Source organism: Oncorhynchus clarkii, chromosome 21, assembly GCF_045791955.1.
Source record: "Oncorhynchus clarkii lewisi isolate Uvic-CL-2024 chromosome 21, UVic_Ocla_1.0, whole genome shotgun sequence".
Taxonomy (NCBI): Eukaryota; Metazoa; Chordata; class Actinopteri; order Salmoniformes; family Salmonidae; genus Oncorhynchus; species Oncorhynchus clarkii.
In genome coordinates this window covers 30,903,271-30,915,436 of record NC_092167.1, presented here as the reverse complement: position 1 = coordinate 30,915,436, position 12,166 = coordinate 30,903,271, and the positions used below count along the sequence as shown (strand labels likewise).

The 12,166-nt window shown below is 41.5% G+C and overlaps 1 protein-coding gene across 2 annotated transcripts; it reads left to right on the top strand.

The window, feature by feature from the left end:
* The first annotated feature begins 1,490 nt into the window (after nucleotides 1-1,490).
* Nucleotides 1,491-11,823, top strand: LOC139378896 (uncharacterized). 2 transcript variants are annotated; one of them, XM_071121486.1, is made up of 2 exons: nucleotides 1,491-1,778; nucleotides 10,314-11,823. In XM_071121486.1, exons 1-2 carry the CDS (start codon nucleotides 1,613-1,615, stop codon nucleotides 11,294-11,296), a joined length of 1,149 nt encoding a protein of 382 aa, XP_070977587.1. In that variant the 5' UTR covers nucleotides 1,491-1,612; the 3' UTR covers nucleotides 11,297-11,823. The 2 variants fall into 2 exon arrangements, with proteins under 2 accessions (XP_070977587.1, XP_070977588.1); XM_071121487.1 differs by having other exon boundaries at nucleotides 1,511-1,769; nucleotides 10,314-11,757.
* Nucleotides 11,824-12,166: the final 343 nt, after the last annotated feature.

Here is a 12,166-nt window from a genome sequence, read left to right as displayed (position 1 = left end):
CCCAAACCCAGATTGTGGAGAACAGAGAGACTAAACCAGTGGATCTCACACCTTTTGTCACTGTGACTCATGCCACTCCCTGTGACCCTCCAGACAACGGCAATAATGTTTCCAACCACAACTTCGCCGTTTCCAGTAGGACTTGACAGCAGCCCACCATTGGATCACAGCCCATCATTGGATCTCAACCCACCATTGGGGGAACAATCTTCTAAACCCAACACCACATCTAGAAAAACTCACCACTGCAATGAATGTGGTGAAATATTTGCTCAGAAAGCTGACCTCCAGAGGCATGTGATTCTCCCCAAGAAGAGACCCAGGGAATGCCACTTCTGCAAAAGACGCTACAACTCCACCTGTAAACTGAAGACCCATGTTCGACTCTGTCATGGTGGGGAATCCTGTGCCTGCCTCTTTTGTGACAAGACCTTCGAACAAAAAGGACATTTATCCGGGAACATGAGGTTTCACACAGGAGAGAAAGTAATTAGCTGTGGTGACTGGGAAAAGCTTCAGTCAGAAGGGGACCCTAACCATGCATAAACTGACTCACACAGGAGAGAGTCCTTTTAGCTGTGGTGACTGGGGGAAAAGCTTCAGTCAGAAGGGGACCCTAACCATGCATAAACTGACTCACACAGGAGAGAGTCCTTTTAGCTGTGGTGACTGGGGGAAAAGCTTTGGTCAGAAGGGGATGCTTACCAAACATATACTTTGGTTAGTCTTCAGGAAAAACCTACTCAAGCATGTAAAAAATATCCACACAAAAAAAACAAAATGGATAAGAAAGATGGGTGAAAAAAGGCAGGATGTGGACAACACTCTTAGGGCGCTTTCACTTACTGTATATTTTGTATTATCCGAGTCCATTTGGCATCCTTATCCACGTTATATGTGAAACGTCCATAGGCAAGCAAAGCAACTGGAATAGATGTGTGATGGATTTACCTTTGTAAAATGTTCTTTGTAAATCAAGTATGATTTGGACGATGATGCAACGTTCAAACAGTACAGAGTATGGTTGGAAGCTCACAGGCCAGCTGTTCAAAGTATGTACATTTCTTCAGGTAAGTAGAAACAGGAATTTCTGATTATTTGATTTGAAATGTCTCTCAGGGTGATAAGAGAATGCTCAGACTGGTGTTATTGATGCATTAAAAACGTATCATTTTCAGAAAAGATCTCCATCCCATTTGGCCAATAGTATTTCTCATAAATGTTGATATAATGCCACTTAATGATATTGATTTAATCTTGTATAGAGTAACGATATACAGTCGACTCCTGATGAAGAAATGATTCTCCCACATCATCCTATACTTATGTTAAACACTGTTTGTGTACAGTATATGTAGTTTAGTTATCGTTTCCATTTACTTCTGGTCTGTAGGCTGCCTTGTAAAGTAATAAACCCCTATCCAGCTGGCGGCGCTGTTGTATGTTTCTGCGTTCGCCACCCACCAGAAGCAAGGAGTGAAAAAGAATGAAAAAAAAAAGACTACAACACGGAAGTAGGATTGTAGACGACTTTATTTTCCATTGCTTATGTGGAGAAAATAAGACCCACTGGCTGAGCAGAATAGGCTGCACAACTATAATTCGACTAAACATGTCTAAACTACAGTTGTTGCATGTGTTTTTAAATGAGCGTTTAACGGCGGCTGTTGTGGAGATTGTCGGGGCAGTTGAGAAAACGGTGGCGGAGTACCAGGAGGAGAATGATCGGCTACGGAGAATGCTGCGGATCACACAGGAGATAAAACTATGTAAAATAGGTTCGTATGTAGATACACTGGTAGATAGCTATAGTTCTACTCAATTAATCAACTGTTTGACATAACAGTAATCACAATTTCATAGTTGTTTAACCCCTAAAGCTACCAACATAGTTTGATCCCAGGAAAAAAATATAGGAAAAAATCAATCATAGCAAAAACATCTAATTATGTCTTATCAAAACATAACTAGACATGTAATTAATGTTATCTGAAAACAAACTTGACTAAAACACTTATTTGATCATAATTACAGTTCATTTGCATATTCTGTAAAACGAAAATAGGTTTCCTTTGCGCAGCTTTTTTCCAAAGTCCAATCCACATTATTTATAATAGTATAATTTCGTTTTCAGAACGTTTAAATACACATTTGGTTAAAAAAAATTAAGAAAAAAAAGATAGCTTAATTGTATTTATGTACTTACCCCACAGCCAGCATTAGCATTGCTGTAAGTGAAACAATTGGAGTGGTATCAAAACATGACAAAATCCTCTGTCACTTCAAACCAAATGGTATAGCACCCACAATATCATATCAAGTTGCACATATAGAATATGGTAGGATATTATAGAAATTGTATAAAAGAAATTGGAGAATACACACCAATGCAGCACGTGTACATTCAGAGGGTAGCTGGATTCTGTCATTTCAGTTCTACAAAGTATTTATTCACTTTCATGAGTTCTTTTGACCGCAACTTGGCATATATCTACGGTAGTTTTGTACACGGTTATACCTGGTTATAAACAGTTATATCCATGGGTGAGTACATAAGGTGCTCCAATCTATGCAGGTGATCTGTCTCTATCAGTGATCACTGATACAGGTCCCCCTCCACCCTCTGACGATATTATGTCTAACTTGATTATGTCGCCAGATAAACCTGGATTCAAATAAATACTTTATTTTTTTAGATTCGCCCAAGAATAACTAGCCTGGTCGGCGATTGGATCACCGTCAACCAATCAGAGGACGGCCTAGTTCAAAGCACTGTTCGATTAAGTTGGCCTAGGTTGCACCGGGCTATGGGAAAGGGGGATACCTGGTCAGTTGTACAACTGAATGCCTTCAACTGAAATATATCTTCCGCATTTAACCCAACCTCTGAATCAGAGGGGTGCGGGGGGCTGCCTTAATCAACATCCACGTCTTTCGGCGCCCGGCGGAGCCGGTGAGGGAGGGGAACCCTGCTCAAATCGAACAGTAATTGCGCTGCTCAGTCATATTGTCAACAATGCGGCATGATGCATCGTCCAGAAACATACATCTCTTTTTTTCCATAAAATATGTTTTAGAGTTTTCTAACTAGTTTTCATGTGGAAGGCATATAAAGCGGGTTTTTTTAAATCAAAGGCAATCATGTTTACATGTGAAAACACTGAATCCTATTCGTTACTCCATGTGTTTAACCTACTTCACTTTTGTTTTGAGCCTACTTCGCCTTCGGCCACAGCAGGGAGGCAGCCCGGTTCCAAAACTAATACAATCACTTTTCACCCGGGCAGCCATGCCAATCCGTCCACCCGGGCAGCCATGCCATATTAATCGAATCCCCTCCGTGTTTGGCGAAGTGGAATTTTGTCCCTAAACCCCCCCATTATTTCTGAGAGGATGCAGATTGGACCTGTCATTTTCTAACATATTCCAAATGCCTAGTCTGATTAATCAGGCTGTAATACACAATTAATTGGTATAAGTTTGACTGCAGAATTTATTACGCAGCATTGATGCAACGAGGCTGTCGGTCTGATCAAGGTATTACAAATCCAATGTTATTAGTCACATGAGCCGAATACAACAGGTGTAGTAGACCTTACAGTGAAATGCTTACATACAAGCCCCTGACCAACAATGCAGTTAAAAAAATACAAATAATAATGCGAATAAGAAATAAAAGTAACAAGAAATTAAAGAGCAGCACTAAAATAACAATAGCGAGAATATATACAGGGGGGTACTGGTACAGAGTCAATGTGCAGGGGGCACCGGCTTGGGGGTAGAAGCTGTTTAGATTTTGTATTACGGCCTGATGAATCAGACTACCAAATGCCCATCGATTGGAGAAAGGTTGTAGAATAAACCACTTTGGGTTTTGAGCAAAAATAAGAGCTCAATTGAGGGTTTAAAAACAGTTATCTACTGTAACTTTGACCGTGCATGATAAAAAAAAGTTGTCTTTTGTCAGGAAAAGCTGATAGAAATGGGAAATAGGCAACTTAGTCCCGCTTCTAGATCGACATTGTATGTTGATTGTATTTCGGGTCTGGCCGTATAAAACTAGCCCATCATGTGACTTATTTTACCGACCTATGTCTGTACCTGTTTGGCAATGCTTTTCCCATGTTGGAGGCAGAGTGGTCCACCAGCTACTGTGTCAGGTAGATGGAATAATAATAATAATTACACAGCAAATCACACAAAAAAAAACAGATGAGCATGCTTTGTAATGTTTCTTAAACAAGAAATGTATTACTGGTATAGTGCATTCGGAAAGCATTCAGACCCCTTCACTTTTTCCACAAGTTATGTTACAGTCTGATTCTAAAATGGATTCATTTGTTTTTCCCCCTCGTCAATCTACACACAATACCCCATAATGACAACTGATTTAGACCTGGAACACCAGGTGTGTGCAATTAATTATTAGGTTGAACAGATTGTGATTTATCTTCAATGCTCTTAATGGTGTACTATGCAGAAATCACTCCTCCATTTCCTGGTTGCTAAAATTCTAATAGTTCACCTAATTTCAGTTTATGTGACAAAACAAGCAAGTATAGTGTAGAGAATCATTGTACCATCTAAACCGCTGTGAAATATATTTTCCATAATTGAAAATATAGTATTTTCAGCTGTTTGAAGCTGGTGTACAAAACTGAAAGTAAAAGATGCAAGAATGAAACTTAAGAACAGGAAGCATAAAAATAGCGCACCTAGAACAGATATACCGCTTTTTAGACCTGCTTTCAATGAGAATGACATCTATAACTCACATCTCTATGTGAATTTGGGCACGTTGCTCAAACAGTTACATATTGCCGCTTTAAATAATTTCATAATATAGCCTACAATTCATTATCTTCTTAATCATGATATATGGCTGGCTGGCTATGTGGCTAGTAGCTTGTGTGGATATTTTTGTATATAGCTAGAGTCTAGACTACCGGTGTTCAGTGCTTAATTTGTACATCTGGAGGTGCTAGAATAAAAAGTGAGCACGAGAGTGGGATGACCCAAGGAGCTCTGAGATTATTATAATTTTTTTAAGTAGTAGAGGCACTTACAGAAGTCGCACAAACGGGACCATTTTTAGTAGCCTAGGGACCTGGCCTTTTATAAAGGCATTTCGTGCAATTCTACATGACTGGAGACTTTGGCAGAATGTTTTTTAATACCACACAAATTATTGAAATGACAGGCTACTTTGACACTGACAAATAGAGAATCTGAGATAAATAAAACAACCTTTTCTTGAATCCATCAATAGCCTAGACCTAGGTGTGTGGAGACACAAATTGTAGGCTACAATATGAGGAATAAATTATAGTCCTAAAAATGATATCCCGTTTCCAGTAGTGATCCATGGGTAAAACCCTGGTGAAGCCAAGACAGGAAAAAAAAACTAAAAAAACACATTACAACCTATGTGTTGTGATAATTGTGTTGTTTGCTCTATAATCTGTTAGTGTTGTATTACATAGAAAGTCACCATCAACTGAATGAGGTACCATTTAAACTCATGGACTGCACCAGATTTGCCAGTTCTTGCTGTGAGATGTTACCCCACTCTTCCACCAAGGCACCTACAAGTTCCCGGACATTTCTGGGGGGAATGGCCCTAGCCCTCACCCTCCGATCCAACAGGTCCCAGACGTGCTCAATGGTATTGAGATCCGGGCTCTTCGCTGGCCATGGCAGAACACTGACATTTCTGTCTTGCAGGAAACATTTCTGTCTTGCACAGAACGAGCAGTATGGCTGGTGGCATTGTCATGCTGGAGGGTCATGTCAGGATGAGCCTTCAGGAAGGGTACCACCTGAGGGAGAGGGATGTCTTCCCTGTGACGCACAGCTTTGAGATTGCCTGCAATGACAACCAGCTCAGTCCGATGCTCAGTCCGATGCTGTGACACACCGCCCTAGACCATGACGGACCCTCCACCTCCAAATCGATCCCACTCCAGAGTACAGGCCTCGGTGTAATGCTCATTCCTTCAACGATAAACGCAAATCCGACCATCGTCACTGGTGAGACAAAACCGCGACTCGTCAGTGAAGAGCACTTTTTGCCAGTCCTGTCTGGTTCAGAGACGGTGGGTTTGTGCCCATTGGCAACGTTGTTGCCGGTGATGTCTGGTGAGGACCTGCCTTACAACAGGCCTACAAGCCCTCAGTCCAGCCTCTCTCAGCCTATTGCGGACAGTCTGAGCACTGATGGAGGGATTGTGCGTTCCTGGTGTAATTAGGGCAGTTGTTGTTGCCATCCTGTACCTGTCCCACAGGTGTGATGTTCGGATGTACCGATTCTGTGCAGGTGTTGTTACACATGGTCTGCCACTGCGAGGACGATCAGCTGTCCGTACTTTCTCCCTGTAGGGAGAAACGGACATTGCAATTTATTGCCCTGGCCACATATGCAGTCCTCATGCCTCCTTGCAGCATGCCTAAAGCACATCTTTCCTCTGGTGTTTTTCAGAGTCTGCATGTTCATTAATTGTTTATGGTTCATTGAACAAGCATAGGAAACAGTGTTTAAACCCTTTACAAAGAAGATCTGTGAAGTTATTTGGATTTTTACTAATTATCTTCTAAAGACAGGGTCCTGAAAAGGGGACGTTTCTTTTTTTTTGCTGAGTTTATAAAATACTGTATATTCACATATCCAGAGAGCAACCTCTGTTTGGTGAAGTCCACAAAGCATATTGCATGTAACAAACAGTTAGATGACCTACAACATTGTCAAACAAGTTGATGTTTACTACATTTTCAGACTACTAAACTATTGATTTAGAACCACGGAGAGTTACAGCAAGTCGCAAAGAAAAAAAGAGCTACCTCCACTATTCCAGCACCATTTCAACTTCAACATTTTAATATCATCAAATCACCTCATTCTTAGTATAATACTGTGTGTGTGTGTGTGTGAGCTTGTGCTGAAGTAGAAAAAAACATGTTGACTCACCCTACTTGTAGAGAAATGCCAATGCCATCCTCCTCTCTCATGTTGACGAAACGGTCTATGACTGTCATACAGTACATGCTTTTAGTTTTTGTTGTCCTAGGCTACCTGGCTGAAATTCTTGCTTGCTAACCTAACTTCCTTTCATGGGCAACAATGAGCCAGCTAGTTAACATTAGACTACTACATGTTGAACTTCCATCCTCTCAGGCCAGGGGCACAATGTATGAATTTATGGTTGGATCAGAATGGCTGTTCTAATCATTGTCCAGTACTAAAAATTAATTAAAACCACAAGTCCAAATCCCTATCTCCATCCATGGCTCATTTAGGAATAGGGCGATTTTAGCTAGTTAGCCACCGGAGGACAACAACACAACAATTCAAGTTTTCTGTCAATGACGTTTTGCTCTCGGTGTGATGTGATTGGTGTGAAGCCAAATCCAAACTGGCTTCCCTTGACACTGTTTTTTTTTTTTTGGTGCACCAGGACCATTCACAGTTGAGCTCACTCGGTTCAGTTCAATGCTGATTCGCTATTATTTAATACTTTTTTATCAAGGGAAGCCAAATGCTCGCTGGCTTCCCTTGCATTCAATGCTACTGGTGGCGACGATGTCATACTCTTTTTGACCAGACAGCATCAGATAGATGGTCTACATATACAGAGACAGAGGGGTGCTGTTTCCCTCACGCGGATGCTTTCTCCGGTGAGATACATTCATCCTCTTGCGAATTCAAGGAAAATGATGAAACACAGAGATGAAATAAATGTTTTTGTTAGTAATTCTTTTGGGGAACACTGGCAACTGGCATCCCTTGGCATCTATGAATACACGCCACTGCCAGTTTCACTGACTCACCCAATGATGCGCAGCTAACTCACCAACTCATGCCAAAAGCCTATCTCTCTCTTGTTTTGCATTGTAGCTTACAGACAGATTAGTCTTCTATTTTCTGCAGGAGCCATTTGCTTTCCAACCTGTGTTTTCCTGCCATTGTTTTTTAAATATTGTGAAAGACCTGTTTTGGCTGCATGCTGTTCACTGACATGCCACACGTTCCTAACTGTAGTGTATGCTAATATGATAATAGTGCAATAGCTTACAGTTTTCTTGAAATCTGTTTAATTATTGTGATAGGCTCATGTTTTATGGGTACGGTGTACCCCCACTATTTATTTGACCAGTAATCCGTACCGGACCGTTCCGGCTTACTTTCACCCCTGGGAATTACTTTAGCTTCCCTGCATGCCAGTAGACACACACTCATTTAGGCTTTAGTTAAAAATATTGCAAATAGGCGTGGCAATACATTGAGTCTGCTCAATACAAACTATTGAGTCTGCTACCATTCTCAATAGTTTGCCATCATTGTTGTCTGTACCTGGTGGCCTATCATTATTGATGATAACAATTGTTTTTTCCACCTTTCCCACACTAACTTGACAAAATTCAAAACAGCAATCCTTGTCTTTCATTGTTAGATATTTTATACAAAAATATGATGGTTCCCAGTTCAATGTTGTCATTTCACTTCTGGTAGCTAAACTATGTAGCTAAACTTGGTACACACACTCGACCGGTGACCGTATTTCAAGCCATGTATGTTTGGGTACCGGATGCACGCAATCACCGTACAGAGCAGACTGGGGGGGGAGGCACAACCCAGCTTCATACAGGGCAGACCAACAGACGGGGTAGGGGTGGCGAACTTGACGTCACAATGACTTGGGGGCAGTGGGATCAGAACAACAACGACAAAAACTGTACCAAAAAAATATATATTTTATACCACCACCCAAAAGGGCTCTTGGCGAGTAGGAGGGAAAAGGGGCAGGTGCTCATCTGTGAACGTACCTAGATGCTATACCACCCCACCTCCAAATCAAAACTAAACATGGATTCCATGTTGTTGTTCCTTTGTGAGCACACCTGTTTGTCCTAGCTAATCAGCCTGGCAATACAGGCACCATGCTACTGCAGACAGGATGTAGAACGAAGCTGTTTTCACATCCTGCGCAAACATTGACATCCATGTTTGATTTTGAATTGCCACTACCTCACTTTCCAACCAAAGTGCATGAATTAAGTAGGAAACTGAGGTAGAGAGGATATTCGGCAACACTTGAAGGACAATGGAATTACATTTGAAAAAGCGTCGTTATTGCTAAAAGTAGAACCAACGCATTTTGGCTTTTTTCAGGGTTTTACAGAAGTAAAACAGAATGAGGCTTTTATACATATGTGAATAAAAGCCATGACGTGATTGATAAATCAGTTGTAGAATGACCAACAAATAGATTCTGAGTACATGTTGCGCTGACCCATGGAATATGTAAACACCAAAATAACAATATGATAGGTCTAGTTGTGGCCAAAACCGGACTAGATTGTGAACAACTCTTTTCGGAATGCATTGCTTGACTGCCGCGAGGGCGATAAGCACAATATATTTTGCGGACTGCAGCACCGGAGACGATTCACTCTCGCCTTCGAATTGGTTGAGGAAAGGCTGTGTATGTTTTGGTTCAACAAAGCTTTGTCCATCATAACATTCAATGATCAATTAATTGCATTAATTATTGCACCCTGCGAACAATTATCAGTTCAAAACATGTATTTTTTATTTATTATTTATGCTGCCTGCAGCACGATCTATTTTTCCAGCGCGCATATATTCCATACAGTTGTTGTTGTAAGCACGTCACTAGAGGAGCGCGTATTAATCCTGCTGTAGAGTTCATTGCCCAGCAGGTCAAACGAACGACTAAAATGAACGGGTTACTCAGAAAAACGAATCATCACTCTCGAGTAGGTAAAAAAAGAGTCGTCCCAAAAATAAGGAATCATTTGCGAACTGCACATCACTACTTTGGCCGGGGCACCTGGCTCTGGCTCACAGCCGGGAGGCCTCCCATCGGTGTAACTTGGGCCAGATAATCGAATCCCCACATAGGTAAAACAGACAATATTACAACCTGACAATGTAAATAGGCACCCATGATCAATAATTGAAAAAAGAGTAACCTTCTAAAGGAAATCCTTTATAATCAATTCCTTATTCATACCACTCTGCGACGCATACAAGGCATTCCTTATCAGAACCGTTCGCTGACAATGGAAGTACCGTTTGAGCGTCGTCAAACATGCACAGATACAGGTTGGTAAATAAGTTGCATGCTGGGCTAGTGTTATTACTGCTAGACTAAGATACAATCTCGTTCTAGAAGCTGGCCCTAGCTATCTGCCCTCATGCACATCTAATGGCTGAATAGATCATAGAGATCTATAATTCACCTGTATGATTCAAGTGTTCTATTTCATTCTGCTCTTCCTCTCCTTCCCTCCAGGCTCCCTGCCCCTCTCTCTTGCTGTCGCTGAAGAGGAGGATCCACCTGAGCAGCAGCACTGTGAGCAAGAGTGGAATCCCAGTCTGGTGCAGGAGGACCCAAAGCCCACACAGATTATAGAGGAAGAGCAGATTCAAGGGCTGGAGCCTGATATCATAGAGTTCAAATTCACTCCTTCCTGTGTGAAAAGTGAATGTGATCAGGAGGACCCACTTTGGTCCTTGACTCTTCCTAAAACCCAGATTGTGGAGCACGTAGATATTGACTCTAAACGAGTGGATCCTGAACCTTTTGCCACTGTGACCCACCTGAAGGGTTTCGACATTTCCTGTGACCCTCCAGATAATCAAAACAATGCCTCTATCCACAGCTCAGCCATAAGCAGCAACCCAGTAGGACTTGACAGCAGCCCACCATTGGATCCCAGCCCAACATTGGTTCCGACCCCACCAATGGGGAAACCCTGCAACTACCCCTTTTATGGCAAGACATTCAAACAAAAAGGAAATCTGTCCATGCACATGCGTATTCACACAGGAGAGATGCCATTTAACTGTGGTGACTGTGGGAAGTGCTTCATTCAGAAGGGTGACTTAAGAAGACATATACTGACTCACACAGGAGAGAAACCATTTAGCTGTAATTTTTGCAGTAAAAGTTTCAATCAGAAGGGGGACCTAAGGAGGCATATACTGACTCACACAGGAGAGAAACCGTTTAGCTGTGGCGACTGTGGGAAAAGCTTCAGTCAGAAGGGGGACCTAAGGAGGCATATACTGACTCACACAGGAGAGAAACCATTTAGCTGTGGTGACTGTGGGAAAAGCTTCCGTCTCAAGGGGAACCTAACCACTCATACACTCACTCACAAAGGAGTGAAACAACATGGCTGTGCAGTCTGTGGTTTAAGATTCACTCACAAGGCTTATCTGCTGAAGCATGTGCATAAAGTCCACAAAGAAAGAAAACAGGATGAAAACTGAAAGGAAAGATAATTAGGACAAAGACATCTGTCAGAAGATGGGAATAAAAAAAACAGGATGTGTATAACACTCCTAGGAAAGCAAAGCAACTCTGGATCATTCATGGTCTGCGTTACAGATAAATAGATGTGTGATTCATTTACTTTTGTAAAGCCTGTGTAAATAAAGTTTGATATGATTTGAATGATGAGGTAATGATCAAACAGTAGTACACTGTATAATAGGAATCTTACAGATCTGAGGGGTATGCTAATCAAATCAAATATATTTATAAAGCTGTTTTTTCAGCAGATGTCAAAGTGCTATACAGAAACCCAGCCTAAAACCCCAAACAGCAAGCAACGCAGATGTAGAAGCACAGTGGCTAGTATACCCCTTTGCAGTACAAACAACAACAAAGTGGACACCCCGACACTTTTTCAGTAAACAGCTGAGGGAGAAAGAAATGTAAAAACACTCAAATTCAGACAGGTCTACGGATGGAAGGACTGGCCACTCATGAGATTAAAATGATATTTTTAACCATCTTTTGAGGCTATATAGTGTTTGTTTACAATTACATTGTTTGCAAATAATGGAGTAAAACAAGATTTTAGGTTCTGATGTTTTGTGATCTGATGAGGTGACTGTTGAACTGAGCTCATGAGGCATTTGTAAGTTATGTACACTATATGACCAAAAGTATGTGGACACCTGCTTGTTGAACATCTCATTCCAAAATCATGGTCATTAATATGGAGTTGGTCCCCCCTTTGCTGCTATAACAGCCTCCACTCCTCTGGAAAGGCTTTCCACTAGATGTTGGAACATTGCTGTGAGGACTTGCTTCCATTCAGCCACGAGCATTAGTGAGGTCGGCCACTGATGTTG

Coding starts and splice junctions, on each gene's coding strand:
- LOC139378896 (XM_071121486.1), top strand. CDS start 1,613: ATGTCTAAACTACAGTTGTTGCATGTGTTTTTAAATGAGCGTTTAACG. Junction 1,779..10,313: donor GATAAAACTATGTAAAATAG/GTTCGTATGTAG, acceptor CCTTCCCTCCAG/GCTCCCTGCCCCTCTCTCTT.